The sequence below is a fragment of the Hetaerina americana genome, unplaced genomic scaffold, assembly GCF_022747635.1.
Source record: "Hetaerina americana unplaced genomic scaffold, ioHetAmer1.1.p SCAF_74, whole genome shotgun sequence".
NCBI lineage: Eukaryota > Metazoa > Arthropoda > Insecta > Odonata > Calopterygidae > Hetaerina > Hetaerina americana.
Window position 1 is genome coordinate 471992 of NW_027287361.1, and position 25948 is coordinate 497939.

General features: G+C 38.6%; 1 protein-coding gene and 1 non-coding gene across 5 annotated transcripts in view; both read right to left on the bottom strand.

The window, feature by feature from the left end:
• LOC139697387 (protein piccolo-like) overlaps positions 1-25948 on the bottom strand; it is a 63523-nt gene that overhangs the window by 22632 nt on the left and 14943 nt on the right. For all 4 annotated transcript variants that reach the window (XM_071596070.1, XM_071596072.1, XM_071596073.1 and 1 more), the window contains exons 4-8: positions 25328-25726; positions 21562-22827; positions 19868-19945; positions 15716-18019; positions 7521-7691 (exon numbers count right to left, since the gene is read on the bottom strand). In XM_071596070.1, coding sequence (XP_071452171.1) covers positions 7521-7691; positions 15716-18019; positions 19868-19945; positions 21562-22827; positions 25328-25726 — 4218 coding nt within the window. The remainder of the gene's footprint in view (positions 1-7520; positions 7692-15715; positions 18020-19867; positions 19946-21561; positions 22828-25327; positions 25727-25948) is intronic.
• Positions 19369-19441, bottom strand: TRNAS-AGA (transfer RNA serine (anticodon AGA)). The gene has a single exon. It is a non-coding gene; the product is annotated as a tRNA-Ser (tRNA).

Here is a 25948-nt window from a genome sequence, read left to right on the forward strand (position 1 = left end):
ATTGATTTTGTTATCTACACACATTTTTTGGCTTTTGACTAATATAGGAGGGAAAGGTGAAAATTTCTCGGCCTGACAATGAAAAACTGAGATTTTAAGTAAAATATGATCTTATTTTTCTACATATACTCCCTCAACTTCAACACACTTGGTCTAGCATTTCTCCAACACCAGTATTCCTTCAAGGAAGTGAGTCTGGAAGGCTGTGAAAATATCCATCCATAATTGTCCTCTCCACCTCTCCACTGGATGTGAGGCGCTTCCCAGAAACAAATTTCTTCAAGTTTGGGAACAGATGGAGGGGGCTAACTTATGAGAATATGGGGAGGGCTGAGAAAATTGTACCACAAATCCTGTACTTTTCCCATCATTAACACACCTTTGTGAGTAGGTGCACTCTCCTGGTGAAAGATGATTTTTTTCTTCTTCAAGCCAGGCCTCTTCTCACAAATTTTGATATCCAGCTGGTCATGAAGGTTGAAGTATTATTTGCCTGCAATTTTTCTGCCCTTTATAAGGTAATCAATTAACAGGATCCCTTTTGTATCCCAAAACACACTGGCCATGACCTTTCTGGCGGATGAGGCTGATCGACTTCGCTTTCTTTGGTGTTGAACCACCGGCTTCCACCCCCTGCTTTGACTACTGTTTCGTCTGGCATGTAGTGGTTGGCCCATGTCTCGTCCATGGTGACAAATTGCCTTAGAAAATTGGTTTGTTCCCTCTTGAATCGGTCCAAACATTGCTGCAAAAATGGTTTGTCCATCTGCTTTTGATCGGCATTTAGCAAATGCGGCACCCTCCTTACACATCCCTAATTCTTTGTGCAAGATGTTTCTCATCCTTTCTTCCGATATTCCCACAGCCTTAGTTATCTCACTCACCTTCACTCGACTTTTGTCCAACAAGATATTGGGCACCTTTTTCATGGTTTCCGGCAGAGTTGCAGTTTTTGGCTGTCATCACATGGGTCATCTTCGAGGGATGTACGACCACTTTTTAATTCAGCTGCCCACTTTTTAAGATTGACATTGAAGGAGCTGACTCCCTGTACACTTTTCTCAACTTTGGATGAATTTTCTTAGCGGTTAATCCATCCAAAACGAAGAATTTTATGACCGCATGATATTCAAGTTTTCTATTTTAACGAAAAACACAAAAGACGTCAACTGCCACAACACGCGTACACAAACTGCTAGGGAGAACAAGTCTAAAATTGTTTTACAAACTAATGACATGTGGACCCATGCAGGAATTATACATTTTTGCTGATTGGAACACCAAACACCACAGCCGACCCCGGTGGCGGCGGGGTAGTGTCCTCGTCTGCCATTCCAAGGGTCGCGGGTGTAAATGTGACCATTGTTATCGTTGTTAATAGTTCGATGTTAAGGCCAAAATGTGCTGTTTTTGGACTTATACTGAATAAATAAATAAAATCTGTGCCAAGCTGAGAACTTTTCACCTTACCCTCGTACAACTGAGTGCAGGACTTTCTTAATATATTTTACATTTTACCAGTTGACTACTAGTTGTCTGGATGAAAGTATATAATTTTAACTCTACTTTCTCCTTTAGTCAGTGGATTAGGTTGAAAGTGAAGACAATATAAGTGCTCTGTTAATGCTAGGCTCTCAGAAGGTAAGTAGAGGCAGCGCAATATTTGTGAAGTTAAGGTGGACATTATAATGAGTAATAAAACCAGAGTTAACAATGAATATGGTTTACAAAAATGTCCACTCTCTCAACAAAGATCTTTGAACACAACAACAGACATGCTTAAAAGCACGTTGTTCTCTCTCCTGAGGGTGTAGAGTAAAAGTTGGAATGGAGTTGAAGTTAGGAGGAAAACTGCAATGACTTTTTTATGGTGCTAGAGACTTTTTTCCCCAAGTCAGATTCTTTACCATGAAGTTCTTCATGTATACTCTTAACCTGGCCTGAATGTCTCATCAATATTGTTACTGTCTCTGGTGGTAGGCACAATTTTTCTTTATAAATTCACCTATATCACCTTTCTGAAATTAACCTCATTTCCCCTGCACCTGCATTTTCTCCACATTCACAGTTTCCTCTTGGTCTTTTGAGTCCTAACCTCATTTAATTATCAGTACTTTCTTCTCCATTCTTCAGTGTCTCAGTCATTAGATCTTCTTACCTATCCAGTTATTATATAACTCTCCTTTAATCCATGGGTTCTCATTTTCCCTCTTAACTACCATTCCAATTTCTACTACACCTTTTATTATTCCCATTTAAGATCTTTTGACCTATCATCAACAGTTACCAAAGCTTTACCATAAGGAATTTTGTCAATTTCAGTAGATAATATTTGGTATATTTAATTTTTCAACTAGTTACTTCTTATTTTTCATACTAAATTCAACAATTATATTTACTTTCAAACCCTTCGTTTTCTAATCCTTTAAAATTACATGTTACGCTTAACAAGCAATTAATTATTATCATAACCCACATCTCTTCTTTTTGACAAAGATGGATGTGTTCAGAACAAAAACAGAAAGAGAATGTTTTTAAGGACTCTGTTATAACATTCTTGAATAAGAATTTTTCCTTAAAGACTTTGCTTTGTCAATATTCCAATCCCAAAAAAAGATAAAATAAATGATAAAAAAAAGAAGATTATAAAACTACATTTATTTTTGAACAGAGTAACGGAATTACCAAAACCATTAACAACATGTTCAGAATAAAAGAAAATTACCCTACTTAAAGTCTAGATTTGTCAGTGATTGAAGACATGATGTCAGAGCAGTACTGGGTTTCCTGAAGAAATTTGATAAGAGTAGAGTGGCCAAAATTATTAAACATTTAGCAGAAGATAGAAGTAAATAGGAGACTAAATAGTACAAATAAGGGCAACTGAGAGGGAATCACTATGGAACAGTTAATTCATGGTCAGACAGGGTTACCGTTTGTCACCTGTTCTTCTACATGTACTCTATCTGCTTGAATATTAACTGAAACTGAAAAATTCTCCAACTTTCGACTGGAAAAAGTACTTTTGATGACTTTAAGCTGACACACACTGAGGATGGATGGACAACCTAGACTATTCTATGTGTTGCATTTTTGTGAGGTTTGATAGAGAAATACTGGTAATAAGCCGTTTAAGAGTGCAGATATTCTTTTTTCTAAATGCATTTAACTTTCCTTACCATTATTGTAATTACCTATAACAATAGGAATGTTCATACTCAGTCAGCAGATCCATTATTGTTTATGATGAGCTTCCCACTGAGCACAAAAATGCAATGTCTGTGAAAACACTACTCTCACAGACATTTTGTTAAAGCATGTCAAAAGAGTTTGTCTGTAGTTTCTCCAGGGCTTCCCATAGTAACTTTAATTTTTAAATCCAGTGGCATTATTCCACCTCCCAAAGCTACTCTTATGGCACTCTAGCATGGGTAAATAACAAATGCCAAGCTACTTTTTTCCTTTCTTTCCTGATCAATGCAATTCTCTATTTATGTTATATCCTGCACTAGAAATAGGTTTTTTAAGTTACATGCAGGGCAAATCACTGGCTCATGAGCAAATAGTTACCAAATTCAGAAGTTAAAGTAGCAATTTGCTACAAATATTTTTGATGCATGTAGCTACTTTCACATGTCCTTAATAAAAAAATACTCTGAAATTATATGGCAATTAAGATTTCTCAGTAACTGATTCAAGAAATGGACATTTACACCAATTAATGAGTTAGACCAGCAACAAAAAATCTGAGACCTACCAGTATTATATGGTAGTCGACCAATTATGGCATGTTCTGGGTGGACACAGACTGATCACTGCTATTTTCCTTAGGTTTATATCACTAGCCATAACATGACAGCCTACAGTACAAAGAACTATTCTTCTCCAATCCTGCATATATTCTATTCTCCTTCATTCTGCTCAACATGCCTTTCTTTATACTACCACTACTTCGATTGCCTAACCTCATCCTCCTTCCTATCACAGCCTAAGTTATTCCATTGAAAATCAGAAAGACACGAATCCATCTTTCCTGAATCCTTTAAGAGTTTCTCGCAGCTTTAATCCACTCTCCTCTGGCACCATACTCACGTGCTCCTCATTGGTTTCTGTATATACCCAATTTACCTTTTTTCATTCATTCTTTCTTTATTCTCTTCCGTACTCATATCTCAAAAACCTATATCTATACCGCTATCATGTTTTAACAATCAAGTTTCCTCACTGTACAAAACCACATTCCACATTTACATTTTCACTAATCCTTTCTTAACATCCAAACCAACCCCCTGTCATCAATTCTGTTCTTATGAAGGCTTCCTTACCTATCACAACTCTTCTTCTTATAACCCTAATACTTTGACCTTCTTGATGCAAAACACTTCCAAGATAGGTGAACTGCGTTTCCTGCTTGAGTTTTTGCCCTCATATTTTAAACTTTAATTTAAGTTTCCTCATTCTCAAAAATCTCTTTTAATTTACATAAATGTTTTCCCGTACCTTATCACACTGCATTTCTCATGTCCTCAGCAATCCTTGCGACCCCTTTGCAGGATGGTTAACTAAATTACAAGGAACTGCAGGAGATGCCACGACAGTAACTACTTGACAGAGTCAATCGCTAATATGCACAACAATTCAACAATGTTAGCATGTAGAAATCATTCGCCTTGATTGAGATTCAAATCTGGATCCCTCAATGTCTGGTTGAGTGCTTTAGCCAGTTAAGCTATCGAGGTGTCCTCTTACACTCTGAAATTTAAAGCCCCCTTTAACCCTTTGCACTCGGGTGCTTTTTTATCGATTGCCTTAGTCTACTCAGGATTCAATTTTTTAAATACCCCAAATTAGCTAAGCGTGGTACTAGAATGAAAAACTGGAGTTTCTTTTCATACAAACTTATTTAATTGGATTTTTTGACATAATTATTGATAAATTTATTGATAAACCATAATTTAAACTCTATAATTTTTCATGGTATGATATTTTTGGAAGCATTCACCAACATGAAGGCCTGGTTTACATTCACACGTCTCACAGATATATATCGTCTCTCTTCTTCCTCCTCTGATTTTTCAGTTAGAGCAAACCGCACAATCTTTATGTTTTTTGTTAGAGTGAGGTGTGATTATATGGAGTTTTCCATCTAAACGTTGCTCTATGTTTGTGGATGGTAATCTAACCCTGGAAGTTTGTGTACCATCTCGGAATTCTCCAACGAGATCGTGTACTAGTTTCCTAACAAATTTCACATGCGAGATCGATTTTTCATTTTTTCTTTGTTCACATTCTTTATACAATGTAAATGAATTTACAACACTGACCTCAAGCCCCCAGAAATTTACGCCACCATTTTAGAGTTTTCCTCATGAAACAGTAGGTGCTTGTGTAATGATCCGCTATATCAACTCCCCCCATAAACTTGGTATAATTTGTCACAACCTTGGGTTTAAAAACTATTTCATTCCCACCACCACAAACTCTCCTTTCCATGGACTCAGTCTCTGCAGTGTCCCATGTACTGAGCATTGTGACTATCCTCTTGTCTTTCCATGCAAGGAGAATGATGATCCTCAAACAATGATGATGCAACCTCAAAAAAGCTAGACTCCAGGAAAAGGCCTAAGGTTCTTGTTTTACTATGAATATAATAGATCATATCTTGGACCCTCCAACTCAAGATTCCTGACTATGCAATAGAAAGGAAAAGAGCAGGCAGAATATTTGATGAGACAGTGGACACTAGGAAGAAAAGGAAATGAAAGAGTCCAAACTAGAAAGCAAAGAACTAATGAACAGCTTACTGAGGTAACTTTACATTTAGCTGACTTCCAAGTAATGAAAAGCAAACAATACAAATGAAAAAGAACTTACAACACAGTAAATAGATTACAAAAAACATCTGCATAGGTGATGGCATCCTTTGGGAGATGGCATTTATGTCAACGACGACATCATGGGTCGATACTCTTCATTAATAAAACAAGCCATGCTATTAATTAAGCTTTAACTTTCCTTTTCCTTTCATGCAGATGATTAGAAGAAAAGTTATTGGAAAAATAGACAAAAATCCCAATTCCCCTCGTGGTGAAACTCCGTGTCGAGTGTGGCTCGACACGACCTTGGTGCCTTTCGTAAAGAGTAGGCTAATGCTGACGCCGGGTTTCTGCCCACCCTTCATCATTTCCTGTCCATCCCCGCAAATGACCTCAGCTGTCGGTCGCCTCCACTAAATACTACTACTACCAATATCCCCACGTTTTTCTTCTTCCATCTGTTTCCTGTCCCAGTTTAATGTTCAAATCTTGGTGCTATATATTTCTATTGTTCTGTACCCTCACTTATAATTTCATGCTTTCTCCCTAAAACAGTCATTCCTTGTTTCTGAACCGTAGTACCCAACCTCACTCCCATTTCTTCCTTCACCCACCACCAAATTCCCCTCCCCAATAACTATCAAATGTTTCCTTCCAGGGCCCTCAATTATTTCCTCTAAATTATCGAACTAAAAATATTATGTCACCAGCTCTCTTTGTTTACTATGCTCTCTCCAAACTTTAGCTCAGTACTCTTGCAACCCTTCACTGACTCTCTTCTCCTCTGCTGCATATTACTCACCTTTCATTCCAGTAATCCCTGCTATCTTTCCATCTCATCTTGCACATCCCTAAATTATCTTTATTTCCATGCTCTCTCTTGCTTTATATTTTCTAATTTTCCTGCCCTCAACATTGTCAAAATAATTTGGTTTCCTTCTCTATCTTCTGTGCTTTTACTGTCAACTTCGCTTTGCAATGATTTCAGGAGATGACAACTGCGAAAGCCTAGCCTCCCCTGCTGCAGGGCATAACACATGGCTGATTGGGGATTAATCCAGTAGTTGCCAGGACTCATTTCCTGCCTAAAGCCCAAAATTCACTTCTAGGGATGAATAATTGAGTTTATTTCTTGTTTTCTTCTCAATAGTGTCTTTAACGTGACACCATCACTCAATGGCCACCACACAGGGGTCAGATGCTTTTGCAGCCATCTCCCACAGGAATAGATGCTGCAAAAGCCCTATATTACAGTCCTATATAAAATTTACAAAGATATACTTAGATCCACATTAGTTTTTTCCAAAATGCAGTAGAAAAAAATGTTAGTTTCTTGATAAGGGCGATGAATGAGTAAAATATTTGAATGATGAAAACAGTGACGTCAATTCTTGCATGTGGTGCCATCCATGAATCAGAGGATGAAAATACATTATTTACTCAATTATTATAACTGTGAAGAGTACTAATATGAGACATATGTGTATATATGATGAATGAAATGAATGTTTCCTCCATACTCCCATTGAAATGATAAGGACTATTTACTGCCAACATTGCAACATCCCAAATGAGTGCATAAACTAATTGTTTGGAACTTGTTGCTCTTTGTGCATTTATACTTACTTATTTCTAGCTAAATTGTCAATTTACATAAGGGCATATGTTACTTATTGCTATTTATTGAAAAAAAAATTAACTCACAAACTGTACGCCTTGTGCATGCTGCCCTGGAATGGTGGGAACTATTTTGCCGGTTAGAAGAATTCGTTGTTGTTGTAAGTACAAGTGCTGTATTGCTAGATTATCTTGAGCTGAACGCTGTCCTTTTCGACTTGTTAAAACTTGTAACTGTTGCTGTACCTCCCGAAGTTGCTGTGCAGAGAAATAAAAATGATCCATCATTACTTTCACTATCATTTATACAAATTAAAACTAAAAAAAATCACATTGCAATGAAACAGTAGTAACATGTTGTCCTAATCAGTAAATTCACTAATCACAGTTTCAGTTCTTAAATTGGAGCATAAGAAATAACTTTAAGTACTTTTTACATAAACAGTCATCATTTCACATGATCAACCATTTAGCACACAAGTATTTTGATTTGGAGGATACATCAAGGACTATTGCAACAAGTTTGAACGGGATACTAACACTAAAGAGGTCCACATTATAAAGAAGCAGGAATATTTACATAAATCCTATGATAATTTCTTCTTTCTGTTGAAATCCTCTAAGCATGAACTTTGCTTTAAACTAAGACAATATTAATTTCCATTTCTTCTTATCTTGAGCAAGCCATTTTCAATCAATAGCTTGAGTTCCTATAAATTACTCTAAAACATTCTTTGTGGTTTCTCAAAAAACCATATAGCTTACTTCCATTGCTTAGCATCTTTTCCACTCTTTGCCTATGGCCCATAACTCCTTACCCGACAAATAAAAAAACCATAAACACAGTAATCAACCCAATGGCCGGTTTAGCAGGTAATGTACTCATTTCGACGGACTGTGAAATTCACACATCAGAGTAAGGGGGCCAGTTCCTTTCCCTGTGCCGGCTATGTTTTCCCAGGAAGATCTGGTACCCGAAAAATCACAAGGCTTGGGTGGAGCTGAGGGTGCCCCCATTGAGGCTTGCCTGGGAATCCAACTCGGGCCCTCCTGTCAGTAGTCCAATGCTCTACCCATGGACTACCGCGGCCCATCTGACAAATATGGTTCATAATCTAGCAATCTTTCAGGTTGCCATAATTGATTTACCTTGTCAGTAGTATTTTGCATCCAAATTATTGATTTTAATAAATGGTTCTTCTTCTCATACTAACATTTCATCAAAATACACCTTTTCTCTAATGTTCACTGGTTAAGAGATTTCTCTCATCCAATCTCCTGTGCTCTGATTTAATACGATTCTTTTCAAAGAATATGATATCCCTTCTAATTCCTATTCTCTTTGTTCATCCTATAGCCTTTTACCATTTGGTATGTAGCCTAAAACATTTTTATTACTTCTTAGATCTAGTTTCCTCAGTACCTTCATATAAGATATAACGCAAAATAATTTGCTTCTGCTCATGCCCATTTTAATATCTAACCTATGTTTTGATGCAGTTTCTGGGACTATGCCAAAGAAGTGCTGCTGAGAAGGTAAGCAGCTAACTTTTAACTATGGATAGCCACTTTTCCACAAACATTTATTTGTTTAGACTTGAATCATAAAACAGTATCCTAGTTTTCTGTGCTACACTCTTATTTAACCTTTCACCATGTCATTATTTTGTGTCGGGTAAGGCACTTAACTTGTGCCCTGTCATGCCACTTGTGTCCTGCAAGGCATGTGGACCTGTACTATGCATTTGTCCTTACACCAGTTTCTCTGTTCATGGCTTGTGTATTAACTTCCATTAACACATCCTACTGTACAGATTTTCATGTTGCACGTGTGTTCTTTTTCATTTACATATCACATCATACGTACTTGCTTAATGTTGTAGGGGATGATGCAGTGGCTAACATACTGGCTTCCCACCCAGAGGGCCCTGACGGTGGCAGATATTTCTAGGTGGTATCCTCATTCCTACTTGAGGTGCTTTGTGGAGAGTACTTTGAGTGAGTATGCCATCCATCAGATGAGACATTAAGCTGCTGACTCCTTGGCACCTTTCGTTAAGAGTAGGCTAATGTCGACACTGGGTTTCTCTCCACCCTTTATCCTCTCCTGTCCATCCCTAATGGCACAAATGACTTCAGCTGTCGGTCGCCTCCTCTACAACTACTATTACCTTACTGATGTAGGAAATCGAGCAGATGAGAGCACAATCATCAAGCACCATGAAAGGTATCTCTATTAGCCAGTTATAATGAGTTAACGCAAAATTTAGTGTGATACAAACAACAAAGAGTGAATGCATTCAAATAATGTGATGAAGTTTAACAAGCCCGCAAGGTGTATAAAACCATAAACACATCAAAGACTCAACATCACCTTTAACTTGAAAGGGCTCACCCAACACTAAGCCCAAAGGCTTGCGAAATCTAAATCAGGGTTGGGGCAGTTCTTTTCCCTGTGCTGCCTATGGTTTCCCACTAACTTCTGATACCAGCAAAATCACACAGCTTGGGTGTAAATGACGATGCCTAGAGGCATAACTGGGAATTGAACCCTGGTGCTCCAACCAGCAGTTCAATGCTCTATACCAGGACTACCATGTCCCCATCAGACATATGTACTTATGACTAAATAAACTCAAATCCCCATTCACTCACTACTGAAAATTACTATATTCACGACATCTCAATGAAGTACTTTTCATAATTAACTGACCCAATCATTATATCTCATATCTAGATGATAAATACACTAAGTAATCCAGCAATGAATTACTTGCTAATTCCTCAGGCTCAAATTTATGGAATACAGAATCCAGGAAGAACTTTGCAATATTCACCATACATTTTTATTTACCTTTCAACACCGAAGCATCACTGTCAATGGATACAACCAGATGATGAGATAAAGTCAAGAGAATTTAAACTGCTGTGTTAAGCTACGTACAGCAAATAACTATCTCTGCAAGATGTCCATAACAAATAAGATTCTTTAATGAAAATTTGACAGTGAATAAGTTTTCTTAAAAACACATTGGGGTGAATACATGACATGCAAAAATATTTTAAGATGATGAAAACTATCAGCTAAACAAAATTCCTTGGAATTGCATATTTAGTTGAAAACCAAAGGAGTATTTTACCATCAGGTGAGGTTTATACAATCCTGTGGAATTAAGCTGGAACATGATTTTACGCATGAAAATTATTTCTATAGATAATCTAACGGTTAAGGTTGATTTTAAATGGACACAACTACCAAATATATCCTGTTTCTCCAAAAAAAACACAACCAAACATTCTATTCCTCAACTAAGTCCCTCTTCATCTTCAAATACTTTCTTCCATCCAATATCCCTATCCTATTCCTCTCCCTTCCTGGTATGCCTAACATTCTCTCCTCTATCACAGTCTTCAACATCCCACTGTTGATCATTATACTCTGTACCCATTTTTCCTGTATCCTAATGACTTCTCCCAACAATCTCCACTTTTCCCTCACCATACCAAGCACTACCTCATTTCTTTCCTTTACTGTCAACTTCACCTTTACCACAACCACATTTCAAAAGCCTCTTATCTACATCTATTATCCTGCTCCAATGACTATGTTTCCATGCCGTACATAAATACGTTCCATACCCAAGTGTTAATGAGCCTTTTCTTAACATCCATACTCGACGTCCCTGTCATCAATTCCCTCCTCCTCGTGAAAGCTTCTTTGCCTCATGCAATTCTTCTTCTTACATTCCTACTACTTTGACCATTTTGGCACAAAACACTTCCGAGATACGTTAACTGTCCCACCAGCCCTAGTTTTTGTCCTCCTTTACGGCCTCCTTAAGTTTACCTTTGCCTTACTCTTTCTGGAAAACCACATAACCTTTGTTTTATTCATAATGATTCTCATTCCATTTCTAACACACTGAATTCCCAAGTCACAGAACTATACTTGCAGTCCCTTAGCAAACTGAAAAACTGGAGCTGGGTCATCAGTAAGCTCTTTAGATTTAACAAATCCCCATCCTACTTTCATTCTTATCTTCAGTTCTTCCCATGCCTCTTTAATCATTACCTCCATATATACGTTGAACGGCAAAGGTGATAATGGACAACCCTGCCTTATAACTCTTCTTAACACTGCCCATCTGGAATCCCCAATCCACAGTCGCACCCGAGCAGTCTGAGACATGTACAGGTTGCGGATTAGCCTCCCCTCCCTCCAGTCTATTCCTGTTTTCTACAATATACTCATTGGTTTTTCCCAATTTACTCTATCAAACACTTTTTCAAAATCTACGAAACAGGCAAATACATCCTGATTATATTTTATATTCCTCTCAATTAGTGATCTCATTACTGCAATGGCATCATGCGTACCTCTCCCCTTCCTAAACCCAAACTGATCATCCCCTAAGTAATCATTTGCCCTAGTCTCTATCCTTTTGTTGATGATCCTGAGAACAACTTTAGCTGCGTGTGATATCAAACTTATCGTCCTGTAGTCCTCACATGATGTAGCCTTTACCTTTTTCGGAATAGGAACTAAAACTAATCTCACTAAGTCTTCCGGCCAGATTCAGCCCATAAAGCCTCTTCCTCCCACATTTTCCTGAACATTTCAGTAGTCCCGCAGGAATGTTATCCACCCCCATGGCCTTATTCAGTTTCATATCCCTTAATGCCCTTTCTATCCCATTGTCGAGTATGCCTGGACCTAAGCTATCTTCCTCTACATCATGTTCCTTTTCTATGTCTAACTTTGTTGGTCTGAGTTCTTCAGTATACAGTTCTTCTATACATTCCTTCCATCTCTCTTGGATCTTTCCTGCATCAACTATTATCTTACCCGACTTATTTCTAACAGTTACCATAGATTTTCCTTTCTAACTTCCCGATAAAGATTTAACGCTGCTGTATAGCGCCCCAATTTCACCCTTCCTCGGTAAACGTACCATATCCTCGCACTGCATCTTCCACCATGCTTCTTTCGCTTTATTTGTTGTTCGCCTCAATTTATTATTTAACTCTTGGTACTTCATTTTGCCTAACTCTGTGTTTACATTCTTCCATTTCCTCCTCTCATTCATCTTTGTAATCATCTTCATTGTTTCCTAGCCCTTTTCGCGTTAAGGGTTCAAATATTGTCTTTTGCGGCTTTTGATAATCCTTTCTTGGTACATTCCCATTTTTCTTTGATAGTACTCAGCTCTTAATAATCCTTCATGGTTTTCTTTACAGCCTGCTGGTACTCCTTCCTTGTTAATCCACTTGATGATTCTACAATCAATTTCCTATCCCGCCGCTCCTCTCTTATCTTTTTGAAATGGATGCTATACTTCATGAGCAATAAATTGTGATCAGAGTCTGCATCTGCTCCCGAGAAACTGCACGAATCGCTCACACTGTTCCTAAATTAGTGCCTGACCATAATATAATCTAACTAATACCTTTCTGAGTCACCTGGCATTTTCTATGCATACCTATGCCTTGTGTGGTATCTAATCCAAATGTTGGTAATGACTAGCCTGTGTCTTCTACAGCAATCAATTGCTTTCTCCCTGTGGTCATTCATTGTACCTAAACCGTTGTCTCCCACCTCATCACCAACCTTTTCCTTTGCCTATTGTATTGTTACATGGATTAAATGGAAGAGGGACCATTTGGTCTCAAATTCATCCAAATAAAGACCTCTATCTATTTATCTATTATGGCATTCCAAAACACACGTGATTATGTGCTCTCACTGATCGTATACCCTATTCACTTCTTTCTCCTTATGATAGCTCGGAGGCATATATAACTGAGCAATGATCAAGTTCATCGGTTCTGCTTTTACCTTTACCAGTAATATTCTATCTATTGCTTGCCTATGTTGATTACATTTATTCATAATTCTTTATTCAATATTATTGCAACCTCTCACTGGCTCTCGTCCCCTCCACTGTATATTACTTCATAACTATCACACCAGTAATCCCCACTATCTTCTTTCCATCCCACCTTGGATTGATCTAAAATATCTATACTTCCTCTTTCCATCTCTCGCTTTATATGTCCTAATTTTCCTACCCTCAACATTGTCCTAACATTCTAAGTTCCTTTTCTAACTAATTCAGCCTTCTTCTGTCATCTGTGCTGTTGCTGATGCCAAAATTGCTTTGCGAAGGTTTCATGAGATGACTACCCTGAAAACCTCGTCTCTCTGCCTGCCGGGCACAACACAGCCGATGAGGCTGGGTCCCATAGTTGCCTGGAGTAATTTTTTCTACAGGGTCCATACAATAAGTATCGTAGTTCACTGTAGCCTCAACGGAGCGGTGGTGGGGGTCCAACCAGTGGGCTCGGTAGAGAGGTCCCTCACCACTCAGGAGCACTTTAGTTCAGTCACCTCCGGGCATGCGTTGAGACAGGAGGTGGATTTTTGAGATGGGTGATTGTTTGTGGTGTTGTTGCACCAGCATGGAGCACACCGTCAACAATGCTATGCTGTGAAGTTTTGCACTGAACTCGGGAAATCTGCATTGGAGACCCTTGAACTCATTAAACAGACTTAAACCACTCAAGAGTTTCAGAGTGGCAGCAAATGTTTAACAAAGGCCAGGAGCTCGTCGAAGACGAGCACCACGTCTGATGCCCAACAACTGCTCAAACCGATGCTCAAGTGGCCAAAGTGAAAAAAGTTTTGGACTCTGACAGGCGTTTAACCATCGCCCTTATCAGTGAGGAGACTAGCCTTTCAGTCGGAGCCGTCCAGACCATTGTAACAGAGGATCTTGCAATGAGGAAAGTGTGCGCGAAGCTGGTGCCGAAACTCTTGAGCGAGGAACAATAACTGTCGTGGATGGAAATTTTGCAAGAAATTTTGGACTGCGTCCTCCAGGAAGATGAAGATTTTCTTGAAAACATTCTTACCTCAATGGATAGCTCAAAAGGAGCTCAGAGGATATCGGTTCAACTGCCATTGAGGCGGTTCAAGCGACAACAACAAAGGCTCTCAACAAAATTCCAGAAACCGACTTCCAGCAGGCTTTTGACGAGTGGCAGACGTGCCGAACTAAGTATATCGATGCAGGAGGAAAGTATTTTGAAAATCATTAAGAAAATTTAATGATAACTGCAATAAATTTTGATTTTTGAAACCAGTCCCAATACTTATTGCATGGACCCTGTATATTGTCAATCATGATGGTCTATGGATTAATAACTGAGGTGCAAATAAAAATGGAAATATTATGAATAGTCGACTTGATGTCTTATCCTCCTAATTTCTGGGGATAGTAAAAGGTGTTCTGTGGAAATGGTTTAACTTGTTATGTATTTTTTGGAACTTAAGTTATGTTTAAAATAAATGTTCCTGTTCCCTCTAACTAAAGAAAAATAAATACATATTTATTCAAGAAAAAAATGTGTAACATATACATTAGCAAAATTATACTATTTTATCGGCAGGTCCTCTTCATTTCATTGTTTAGAACTTTTCTTTTTAATAATATTTATACTAATGCTTGTCATATTTTATACTGTTTGAACACATTAAGGAGATCTGATAAGGGTAATTGATATTTTCTTCTTGACTCCAGATGCCTCAGGTGGTTCATGCACAGCTTGAGATTTATATAATCCTATGGCTTGCAATTGGGTTTCCCTCAGGGGTTGAACTCAATAGTTTACACAATACCCATGCCAAAGATGTACTAAAACCTGGGACCTTTGAGGTAGCAGGCAAGCTCATTACCCACCAACAAACCCAGATGCCAAATCAAGAATTTGAAGTATTGATTGCATTGCTTTATGGCGACCTAAGCACACCATAAAATATTAGGTTAATTTGAGAATTAATTAAATTTAGGATCCATTAATTCAAAATTTTACAAGACTAGAATTCTAATAATAAAAACATGTACATAGACATCCTGCAGAGTAATAGGTTTCTTTTTTAATTTTTAAGCAAAAAAATTATAGGTATTTACTGAAATTAAAATGATTCATCCAAAAAAAATAAAAAGAATTCACACTCAGTTTTAAATCAAGAATAATCACTTGATATTACTTTAAAAACCATCCAAACAGCAACACTAATGTTTCATCTTACAGTAATTTTTGAAATAATCTCCAGGCTTTAAGGTGGAAAACATAATAGTTGTCATAGGGGCAACCAACACCATAAAAACCATAAAAAAATTAATCCAACACATTGAAACAGGAAAAAATCTTGACACAAGCCGACATATAAGACGATTATTATAATCGATAAAATCGATTGCCTTGGAATATTAACTTACCTGTTGCTTTTGAGCTGTTAATTGTATAGTCTGAACCCTTTGAATGATTCCAGATTGTCCTCCAACAACCAATCCACTTGAAGATGTTGATGATGATGAAACAGGTAGCACTTTGGAGTCTGCTATAGTACTTGATGTAGTGGTAGGTAAACTTGTTGTGGACGGAGATGATGATGCACTTGAACAAATAGGTAGTAAATGGGGTGGTGACTGTTGACACGAAGGAATAGAGGATACTTTTTGGTTGAGCCGGGATTCTTGTGAGGAGGATGTCACTGGATCACATGAATTTAAGTGTGTAGTCTGAGTATCTGTAATTAATGGGGGAGCAGGAACAATGGGTGAAGAGAGCCGTGATTCAGTCATTGCAGAAGGAATTGGGCCAGATAAACTATTCACAGAAGTTGACTGAGCACCTAATCCTATTGGAGTGGTAGTCCTGGGGAGACTGGGAGGGTGACACAATCTAGCAGCTGCTCGAGCCACATCATTTTGTAGAGTACCACAGCCTTGAAGTCTTGGATTGTTCATGATATTTGGAGGAATAATGTCAGCTTTTTTCCGCCTCTTCCTCGCAACAGGTGGACTTGGCCTTCGAATATCCTGCGATAATCCCGGTTCAATAACAGCCCCTGCAGGTATGACTTTGCGTGCAGCTGCTGCAACAGCTGCACCCAACTGTTGCAGAAGAAGCTGAGTTGATGTCGGAGGACCTGGTGGTGACTTTCCTTTGTTAAACTTAGAGTTACCTTTCTGCTGAGCATTACAATCAGAGGTAGATGATGTAGGTGAACCACCAAGGCTAATGTTTGAAGCAACAGCAGACAAAGCTTGGATGAGTGCCTCAGTTAATGACTTTGCTCCTAAACCACTGGCTGCACCAGCAGCCACAAGATCACTCATTTTGATTTGGTGAAGTAATGCTTGCTGCTGCTGAGTTAAAACCAAGCCACCAATGTTCACAGTATTGTTTGACTGATGGTTATGATGGTCTGGAGATGTGGGTGGAGAAGGTGGACTACTGGCTTTGCTCTGCTGCTGTGATGTTTGCGGCAGAGACTGCTGCTGCTCTATGGGAGATGGAGGCTGCTGGTGAAGAATAGGGGCAGGAGAGACCTGCTGATGATGATGGAGAGGGGCTGGGGAGGGCTGCTGGTGGTGAATGGGGGCTGGGGAGGGCTGCTGGTGGTGAATGGGGGCTGGGGAGGGCTGCTGGTGGTGAAGAGGGGCTGGGGAGGGCTGCTGGTGGTGAATAGGGGCTGGGGAGGGCTGCTGATGGTGAATGGGGGCTGGGGAGGGCTGCTGGTGGTGAAGAGGGGCTGGGGATGCCTGCTGGTGGAGAATGGGGGCTGGGGAGGGCTGCTGATGGTGAATTGCCACTGGGGAGGGCTGCTGATGGTGAATTGGGGCTGAAGAGGGCTGCTGGAGATGAGACGGTGCTGGGGAGGCCTGCTGGTGATGCGGGGGTGCTGGGGAGGCCTGCTGGTGGTGAGACGGGGCTGGAGAGGCCTGCTGGTGATGAGGGGGTGCTGGAGAGGGTTGTTGATGGTGAGGAGGGGCTGGAGAAGGCTGCTGAAGTGGAGGGGCTGGAGAAGGTTGCTGGTGCTGTGGGACCGGGGATGCCTGCTGGTGCTGTGGGACTGGGGATGCCTGCTGGTGTTGAGGAATGGGAGAGGATTGCTGGTGCTGAGAAATAGGAGAAGGCTGCTGGTGTTGTGGGATGGGTGAAGGCTGCTGGTGTTGAGATACTGGAGATGGGGGTGGTGGTTGGTGAATTTGCTGTATAGGCTGTGGTAGAGTTTGAGGAATGGTTTTCTGATATGGGGGGGAGGAAGGCAACTGTATCGGACTATTTAACTGATTTTCTTGATGAGACATTTGCAGTGTGGGCTGATGGCCACAATTTGGCAGATTCCTCAAGTTCTGATTTGTAGAAGCCCCACCTCCCAGTTGGGTGCCAACTGGAAGAGTAGGTAAAGCAGTGTCACCAGTTATGTTGGTGCTACAGCCACTATGTGAAAGAAGCTGTGAGAGTACAACATGGTTATTGGGTGCTGGTGACCCCGTTGAAGGAGATCCTCCTGAACTGGAACCACCACCCACTCCTCCACCCATTATATTCCCTGAAGGAGTGTTGGCAGAAGTTGAAAGCAGCTGAGAGACAGGCTGGGGCACAGGAGTAGTTAAATGTGCTCTTGGTGTGGCAACGGACTGATGATGAAGAAGAATTGCTGGGGACTGCGATGACTGGATAGAAGGAGTTCCACTATTCACAATAGATGGCTGGGTTGGCGGTGATAAAGGCTGCAAGACAAAGTATTAATGCTATACTTAATCAAACCAAAAATGCACACAAAGAATAATCAATGAATTCACTTAAATAATACACTGAAATAAATATTTAATATTCTTGCTTTATTCAATTGACTTTATTCAACTGATATACTAGAATAGTAAATGAAAGAGATTTGCTTATTTATTCCTTATTTCACAGGAAGAATACATAACTCATCATGCCATCCATCCTACCTTTCCTTTTACTAAATGTTCATTTTATACCTTAAACTAGATTGTCTTCTTATGACAAAAATTCAATCTTTTATTTATGTAATAAATTACTGCATTGAAAAAGTCTAAGAGTTGACATATACATATTTCTTTGCTGGGCAGGTTGAATTGAGTGCAGTTTGATTAAATGGATCCAAATTTACTACTTTATTAGACTACAATGTTTATTTAATTATGAAGTGCCTAGTATTCTCAACTGGGGGGACACAGACACCAAAACCAACAGCGGCCATTATGCCATCCATCATTGTTTCGTTACTAACTTTCCTAAGTGCTAGTCAAATTATTAATTATGAAGGTTATACTTTAATCAAATCAACTATGAACCAACTTATTCAAAGTAATTTTTAAATGTGGAGTCTCAGCAATATTTTATAGAACGAAGAAATGACTTCACCAAGTTCAAATTTGTAAACATGTTCCTCAGAAGTACAATTACAGCCTTCTGGAAGCCTACAAACTAGGAATACCTTACAAACTTATTCATTAATAGTGTTACGAATATTGTACACTGATTCAAGAGCAACAGTAAAAATTAAAAGTAATAGGCATGTGACCATGTACAATATATTTATATAGGAAATAATGACCTCAAGGTCTTCCTAGTTTCATAAATTACCAATATTGTATTATTTTCTCCGAGGAGAAATTCAAGCCTGTGACAGTCATGCATGACTACAACATTCATATAGGAATTCCTATACATATGCAGGCAAAGTTTGGATGCTTGTTGCCGCAACCTCATTCACCTTGTGCCATTAAACAATGTTTAAGTTCACTGCTGAACTACCTTATGTCATTAATACTTCATACAAGTACATCTATTCTTAAAAAAAATGCCACTGCCAATCTTTATTTGCCAAGAAAAATCCAATATCATTTCGTTTAGGCTCATTACATGATTATTCAATAGGATCATAATGATAATCATCATTCTATCCACCTCTTCAATAAGGTAATCATTAATTAGCAAAATCTTTTTTGGAGTGATTTATCTACTCCATACATATGTACAGATATAAACAAATGAACAAAGCAAAATGATAATAATTTGAATGCAACAATTTCATAGAGAAAAAATCATTTGCCTTGACCAGGATTTGAACCCGGATCCCTCGATGTCTGGTCGAGTACTTTAGCCAGTTAAGCTATCAAGGCATCCTCCTAAACTCTGAAATTTTCGTAAATTTGGCCCAAGTGTTTAAAAGTTGGCGTTAACCTCATGGACTGTGGCGCATCACGCACGACTACGAATGCCTGTGACATTTCATGTATAGTATTTTGTCACAACATCTTGTTCCTCTAAAGCCCCCAAAATTTCAGAGTTTGAGAGGACGCCTCGATAGCTTAACTGGCTAAAACACTCCACCAGCCATCGAGGGATCCGGGTTTGAATCCTGGTCAAGGTGAATGATTTTTACAGTCTGAAATTGTTGCATTGTATTGCACATTAGCAGATGACTCCATTAAAAGTTACTGTTGCGGGATCTCCCGCAGTATCTTTGGATAATAATTTGGTTTAACAAATCATAATGTAAGAATAATTTCATGCTTTTATTATTGGGCATAAATCAATTCCCTTACCTGCATGGCCGCTGAACAATCTCTTTGCAGTAAAACCCTACCATCTTCACTTAACGCAAAGCGCACCTGCCCTTGACCCTATTAAGAAATAAGGGAATATTATATTAGCATAACAAAAGTAATTAAGGTTCTACATTTGTGAAATTGCCAAGTCTTATCAGGAGGCAGAGAGACATGTTTCGATTCAGAAACAGAAAATAAATTTTGACACAAAGGTGAGTAACATAGGTAATTTGTACACTTTGCATACGAGGGCTTCAGTATCTATGTCATTATTGCCTCACAATTCAACATAATATAAAAACAACATTAATGTATAATGCAGTATTTAATTTATCTCAATTAGTAATAGCACCAAGATATTCTAGACAAAGGAACCCTGATTTTATGCATTTAATCCCCAAGCACCCAGGAATTGAACCTGGAACCTACCATCAGTAGTTTAATGCCTTATCCACAGGACTACCAAATCCCCCTTGTCAAGTATCCAGAAGTTATATTTGAGCAAAACATTTTAAATACAAATGCAATGAACAGTCACTAATTAAGAGTGGTCAAGTGCATTGCAAACAAGAATTTGTAACCCAAGTGACTGAAAAAAAGCTATGAATCCAGAAAGCAAGACTAAAATAGAGAATGTCCAATTAAAAATAAGGTAAAAATTGCAGAAATCATATGAATAGACTATTTTTGATAAACATGCATTAGTTTTATATTTCATTAATTCCAAAGCATGAGAAATAAAAAAAGGCACTAAAATTACAGTGAGCCTCCATTTTTTCTCCAATACATTTACCCACCTTGATAAATTTCCATGTCTCCTAATTTGAAATCAATTCAATGAACAATGTTCATCTTATGGTCAACAAGCTTCAAAACCATTTTTGCCGTATTATGACTGAGAACTTGAACCCCTTTTACCCAAATCATATTAACCCTCATCATAATTTATTATCACTTGGGTATTCCCCATAGTGAGGGAGAGAGTGAAATAAAACGGGACGTGATCTTATTCAGCAATACAAAACGGAGAAAACTAAAATCCTAGAAACAAATCTACCATTCTGCAATTCTGAATACACAGTTTCCCTAAAAATGCTTAGCTATACAATCTCCCTAGACTAAAATTGCTGATGTGCTTGATTTATGAACCCACATAAACACTGCCATTAGGCCTGGTTGCCAGTAACATCACAAGTCTTAAAGGAGCAAGGAAAAATAGTCTGGCAAGGTAAACAACATCATCATTGTTGACACAATGATCAGGTGTTTTTCTACTCTTTTAACTTTTTATCTTTCCATAGCCAAAGCTACATCTCAGCCCATCCCCAGAAACTCCATGGTGTTACTGGGGAGTAATGTACAACAAAAAATATTACTGTTATTTTTTTCAGTGCATCATAGCTTCTCAACTGCTTGCACAATATTTTTGAAAATGTGCTAACATACAACCATGATTTTGGCTTCTCCATGAACTTGTGCATGTGTCCAATTATTAACACTAAATGCACTTTCAACATATTCTTGAACAATCTAATGCATGCTATTTTGTTGTAATTATTATCCACATGATTTAGAAGGACATTTTATGCAAGACTTGGGAAGAGACAAACAAATCAGCGAGATTTACAGCAAACTATACATAATATTGGCATTAAATGTCCATATTACATGTACACTATAGCATAGCATACCTGCTGGACTGCTATGGAACCCTGGAGATGAGCTAGTAAATGAGATTGTTGAGCACTTGGATGTACAGAAGGTGTCTGTTGATGATTGGTCCCTGTGTTAAGCCCAGGATGAGAGTTTATGGCTTCAGAAGAAATGAGTGCTTGATGCTGGAGGCCACTACTTGTACAAATATCTTGAGAAACACCTCCGGACCCCCCACTGTTCTGCTGGATAACATTGCATTGAGATGTGGCCACTGAGTGAGGGGCCTGGACTAGAGACCCATCATCCCCTGTGTCTACTACACCAGTTTCAAACTGACCTAAGTCCTCATCATCACCGATTCCAGCAGACTTCATTATATCTGCTAGGTTGAGAGTCTTCATAGGCACACTGCCACATATTTCTTCCCCACTCTCCTCCACCTCGCCACCGGTGGACCCTTCCCCATCCTCCTCATCATCACGAGAACCCTTTCTCTTTTTCTTCTTTTTGGGTTTCTTTCTGGATTGTGGAGGTGGGAAAGATAAAGATGGGGGAGGAGATATCACTGATATGGGATTTATACTGGCACCCATGGTTCGCGTCCGTTGCACCACCCCAACGGAATCCATCACATTCACTGCACTGTGGTTAGGAAGCATTGCACCTGTTGGTCCAGTCGCTCGGACTTGGTTGGATAATCCACCATGCACCAAGGATTGCTGCTGCTGCTGGTGGGGATGTAGGATGTGACCCTGCAAGGTCTGTGCCGTGGGTGCTACTGTCGCCCCTTGGATGATTTGGGCATGCCCCTGTATCATAGCACTGGGAACCACACTACTCGTCCCTGTGGCAGTACCGCGAATTTGTTGGAAACTCAGTGTTTGGCCGGGGGGCACGGCTATGAGTGTGGGCCCAGAAGGTGTCTGTATCTGCTGAAGCTGCATGGGTCCTTGGGTAGTGGTGATGAATCTCACCACCTGGCCTCCTGTAGCCCCGGCCTGGACTGCCATTCCTGCCCCTGCCGTGCCCCCCAGTTGCCTCCCCTGTGACTGCTGCTGCAACTGCTGGTGCTGTGGATGGTGGATTAATACCTGTCCCTGAGCTCCTGCCAAAACGAGCCCACCACTAACCCCTTTCGCTCCCCCCACCACACCTGGATTGGTTAACACACCTCCAGCTGCACTTGCAGCTGTCGGCCCACTGACAATTTGCTGCTGTTGCTGTTGTTGACGTAATATGAACTGAACACCACCACCTGGCTGCTGAATTATGACAGGTGACTGTGATAGACCAGGTATCATCTAAAATAAAAAAAAAGAAAAAAATAAGTTAATGGTGAATTTGTGCCATACAAGGACATCACTTTGCAAATGTATTTTAAGTGGCTGTAAAAATCACCAGCATTTAGGCAGTAGGATTATATTTTAGGTTTTGGATGTACATTATGAATTTACCTTCCATTAGAAACTTATTACCATCTACCTGGCCCAAAAATTTAAAAGATAAAATATTAAGGCATGGGGCTTTCAAAACAATATAAAACTATAGCATGATCCAACATATAAAGAAGAAAAAAGTTATATTGAGCCTTGTGCATGCAAACCCACAAAAAGAGATTCACAATGAAGGGGGAGCAGAAGGATTGGGGGATTCAAGAATCCAAATAAGTAAAATCTTAACAGTAGAGAGAATTACCTTCATATCAATGTTGAGGGTTTTCATTTTAACCATGGCTTAACATTTAAGTCGCATAATTGCAAACATTTAAATATTTTGTCAAGTGCTAGGTTTAAAATAATGTGCTAACATCTAATGTACCATTGCAAGGCAAGTCTTAGCATTCCATTTATTTCCAACCATCTTTATAAATCCTGTGGCTATGCAAGACTGCAATATTTCATCAGAATTTGAAGACTTCAAATTCATATATTTGGATTAGATTCCTAGTCAATAAACTTTTATTTTTATCACATTTTACGAAGAAATAGGGTTTATTTTCCCCAATGTTGGTCATTTTGAATAATTTTTCAGTGGCTCTTCTTTTGACAAAATTTGCAAATAATGAGTACATTTGTTTACCACTTCCACCATTATACATCTTGAAAAATTGTAGTGACCCTTAAGTTGATAAATCATTTAATTTAAAAATTTTCAAAAGAAAAATTTTTTGAAAGACGTTTTTCAAAAGGTTAAATTGTTTCCTTGGTCAGAGAAGTGCCTCAACAAAATTGGATTTAAGCAATCATTATAGAGGTTGAGTTTGTTTAGGGGAGAAAATATTCCAAATCATAACTTCTTCTACATAATAAAAACTTTACCATCAAATTGTCACAAAGTTAGGGTTCAAATTATACATGGCAAAAATAAGTTTTTCAATTGAACTAATTTAAATAGCATAAATGTAATTTTTACTGGTTCATATAAAATGTTTAATTTAATCAGCTTAGAGAGGCTCACAAAAATAAATATAATAATTGTATTGAGTATGGCATAAATCTTGACATTTCAATCCCACATAGAAATAGTACCCATTACATTCTTCATTATGGTCTCTACCCATAGTAACAGTGATGTATCTTTATAATATGCATTAGCTGACAATTAATGAAACTAAAATAAGACATAATAAAAAAAATGAGTTTCCTAAAAACTCAGTCAAGATGGAATTTAAGTCTTAGAAATATTTTGTGCATTATCCTATTTCCTAAAAATTCCTGGTTACTCCACTATGCTCATCAAGGCAGCCATGGCAAGTATTAGCTGGGTCAGGTGAAAATGGAGTTTAATGGGGCCGGAGCACTTCAGCAGATTTTAAAGAGATGCAGAATTTATGAAAATTAACTCTATAAACATTATTTACAGTAATTGTCTGCAAATCAATACAACTTACCCAATGAGTTGTTAAAAATAGAATACAACATAACAATAAGAATATTTAAAACCGAATTTCATTTATAATCATCCAGAAAAGTTGCACAGAGCAACTCTGACAATTTGGGGAAACTTCATCAGTGTTGCTCACAGTCACATTGGCAGTAAATAGGGTTAAACATTTGTAAACCCCATGAGTATTTTCATTACTTTGATGTGTCAGATTTAAACTACTAAAATGTATCTGTTATGATGCAAGATTTGCTAGTGTATGCTATTTACAACATTAAATACGTATTTGCCAGTCAAAATGTCCATCCAGTCAAGATACTGAAATTACTGGCTGGAATGGATGTGGTGTCAGTAGTCTAAAAAATACTTGACTTGCGTAAATTTTAACTTTTAAGACAATAAATGCAAAGACTCCACCATAAAAGTCATTTGCCTAGACTGGGACCGTTAAATTGAAAATTCAGGGAAAAGAAAACTCCTGGTCTATGTGAATGATTTTTTACGTGAAATTCTCCAGTGTCAGCACACAAACATGTTGACTCCGCTAAGAGTTATTGCTGCGGCATTTCCCAGTTCATTTGAATAAAAAAATAATTTAGGGTGCAAGAATAATGAAGTGTTATGGAATTCAAAACAAGAATACTGAGAAGGTATCTTAGAAAGTTTAGAAAACCAAATTTTAATTCAAGCACAATGATAAGCAATGCAACATTAAATCACAGAAATTTGTTGAAGTACTCTGAAGGCATATCAAATATTAGAATTATCTATAACTACCACTCTCATGGGTTATTATTATTTATCCCTGAGACGCATTCATAAACTAAAATACCATTTTTGGCTTCTTATTTTTGCTTACTCAAAATCCCCTTAAAGGAAATAGGATAAACCAGAACCATTTAAACAACAAAAAATTACCTGGTTTAAGACTAGGGTTCCAGCTGGAGAATGATGATGGTGATGATGGTTCTGTCCAATTACCAACTGAGCACCATGAGGTCCAACAGCACCAGGACCAGAAGAAGCCACAGTTGAAACAACAGATTGTACTGTAGGGGAAGCTATGCATGTTGACGTTGTTGATACTGCTATTGAAGGATTTGTAACTGATGGTGGGGGTGCACCAGAAGCAGGCTTGGGCAAAAGCTGTGGTTGCTTTGGTCGTGGAGGAGGTGGTGGGGGTTGGGGGTGAATGTGCTGTTGAGGTGTGGTGGCCCCAGCATTTGCACGGAATGGAGATCCTGTTACAGTACCCCCTGAAGCTCCACTTTGCTGCAGTATCTGCAGCAAGGGAAAGGCTGAGGCTGGGAGCTGAACCTGTGGATTAAATACATGAAAATTGTACTCAATATAGATGGGATGAAAACCAAAGTTGAATAGGCATTAAATACATACAACCAAACACATATTTGTAATGATTGCAATAAAAAAATGAGTTTAATATACTTCATTGCACATTTAAAAAATGGGTAACATATACAAGAGGAAGATGATACATATTAAGTGATTTCCTCATTATTACCCTTGTAGTATTTACTG